At 52.2% G+C, this 1,703-nt stretch overlaps 1 protein-coding gene across 1 annotated transcript; it reads left to right on the top strand.

Annotated features, from left to right (window-relative positions):
- Positions 1-623: 623 nt before the first annotated feature.
- Positions 624-1,703, top strand: LOC308093623 (protein arginine N-methyltransferase 1-like; the record flags this gene model as incomplete). The annotated part of the gene is made up of 1 exon (XM_080439955.1): positions 624-1,703. One exon carries the CDS (start codon positions 624-626, stop codon positions 1,701-1,703), a length of 1,080 nt encoding a protein of 359 aa, XP_080296081.1.

Here is a 1,703-nt window from a genome sequence, read left to right as displayed (position 1 = left end):
AGTGAAATTTGAACTATTGACATCATCACACAATGACATCACAAAGTCATTACCACAACTGAATTGTCCTTTAAAGTGAATCGTCAAATTAACAAAACATAATTTAGGCCTGCCTGTGGTGACAATTAGTTAACAACACTGTTTGTCAGACAAAGATCAGCTGAGGTATGGCACAACAAGTTCAACTGGCCCAGGAAAAGTTCTGCTGTTCTATCTGTCTGGATCTACTGAAGGATCCAGTGAGTGTTCCCTGTGGACACAACTACTGCAGTAGATGTATTGAGGGATACTGGAATCAGGATGATGAACGAGGCCGATACAGCTGTCCACAGTGCAGGGACACGTTTAACCCAAGACCTGTTCTGAAGAAAAACAACATGCTGGCTGAGGTGGTGGAGAGTCTGAGGAAAAAAGGACCCCAAGCTGTTCCTCCCGATCACTGCTATGCTGGACCTGGAGATGTGGCCTGTGATGTCTGCACCAGAAAAAAACGAAAATCTGTGAAGACTTGTCTTCACTGTCTGGTCTCTTACTGTGACACTCACCTCCAGCCTCACTATCAATGTCCTGCCTTTAAGAAGACACACAAGCCGGCACACACACAGCTCACACACCGGACCGAAATGGCGGAGACTACAGGCGCAAGTCTGTTGTCACCGCCATTTTTGTCCGGCGTGTGTGAGATTTCTCACGGGGAGAGCTCAGCCAAGCCTACCGCCGAGGACATGACATCAAAGGACTATTACTTTGACTCCTACGCTCACTTTGGCATCCACGAGGAGATGCTGAAAGACGAGGTGCGCACTCTGACCTACCGCAACGCCATGTTCCACAACAAGCACCTGTTCAAGGACAAAGTGGTGCTGGACGTGGGGAGCGGCACGGGCATCCTCTGCATGTTTGCCGCCAAGGCCGGCGCCAAGAAGGTCATAGGGGTCGAGTGCAGCAGCATCTCCGACTACGCCGTGAGGATCGTCAAGGCGAACCAGCTGGACGATGTCGTGACGATCATCAAGGGCAAGGTGGAGGAGGTGGACCTGCCGGTAGAGAGCGTCGACGTCATCATCTCGGAGTGGATGGGCTACTGCCTCTTCTACGAGTCCATGCTCAACACCGTCATCTACGCCCGAGACAAGTGGCTGAAACCGGGCGGCCTGATTTTCCCCGACAGGGCTACACTCTACGTCACGGCCATTGAGGACAGACAGTACAAGGACTACAAATTCAACTGGTGGGAGAATGTGTACGGCTTCGATATGTCCTGCATCAAGGAGGTGGCCATCAAGGAGCCCCTGGTGGACATAGTGGACCCCAAACAGCTGGTCAGTAGCGCATGTCTCATCAAGGAGGTGGACATCTACGCCGTGACAATCGACGACCTGTCCTTCACTGCGCCGTTTTGCCTGCAGGTGAAGAGAAGTGACTACATTCACGCCCTGGTCGCCTACTTCAACATGGAGTTCACGCTCTGCCACAAGAGGACGGGCTTCTCCACCGGCCCCGAATCTCCCTACACCCACTGGAAGCAGACAGTCTTCTACCTGGATGACTACCTGCCGGTCAGAACCGGGGAGGAGATCTTTGGCACCTTCAATATGAAGCCAAACGTCAAGAACAACAGGGACTTGGACTTCACCATAGACATCGACTTCAAGGGCCGGCTTTGTGAGGTGTCCAAGACCTCCGAATACAGGATGCGCTAG

The sequence above is a fragment of the Gymnoscopelus braueri genome (genome assembly GCF_963280865.1).
Source record: "Gymnoscopelus braueri genome assembly, chromosome: 10".
In the NCBI taxonomy this organism is placed as follows: domain Eukaryota; kingdom Metazoa; phylum Chordata; class Actinopteri; order Myctophiformes; family Myctophidae; genus Gymnoscopelus; species Gymnoscopelus braueri.
Note: the sequence above shows the minus strand (reverse complement) of the source record. Positions and strands in the feature narration are given on the sequence as shown.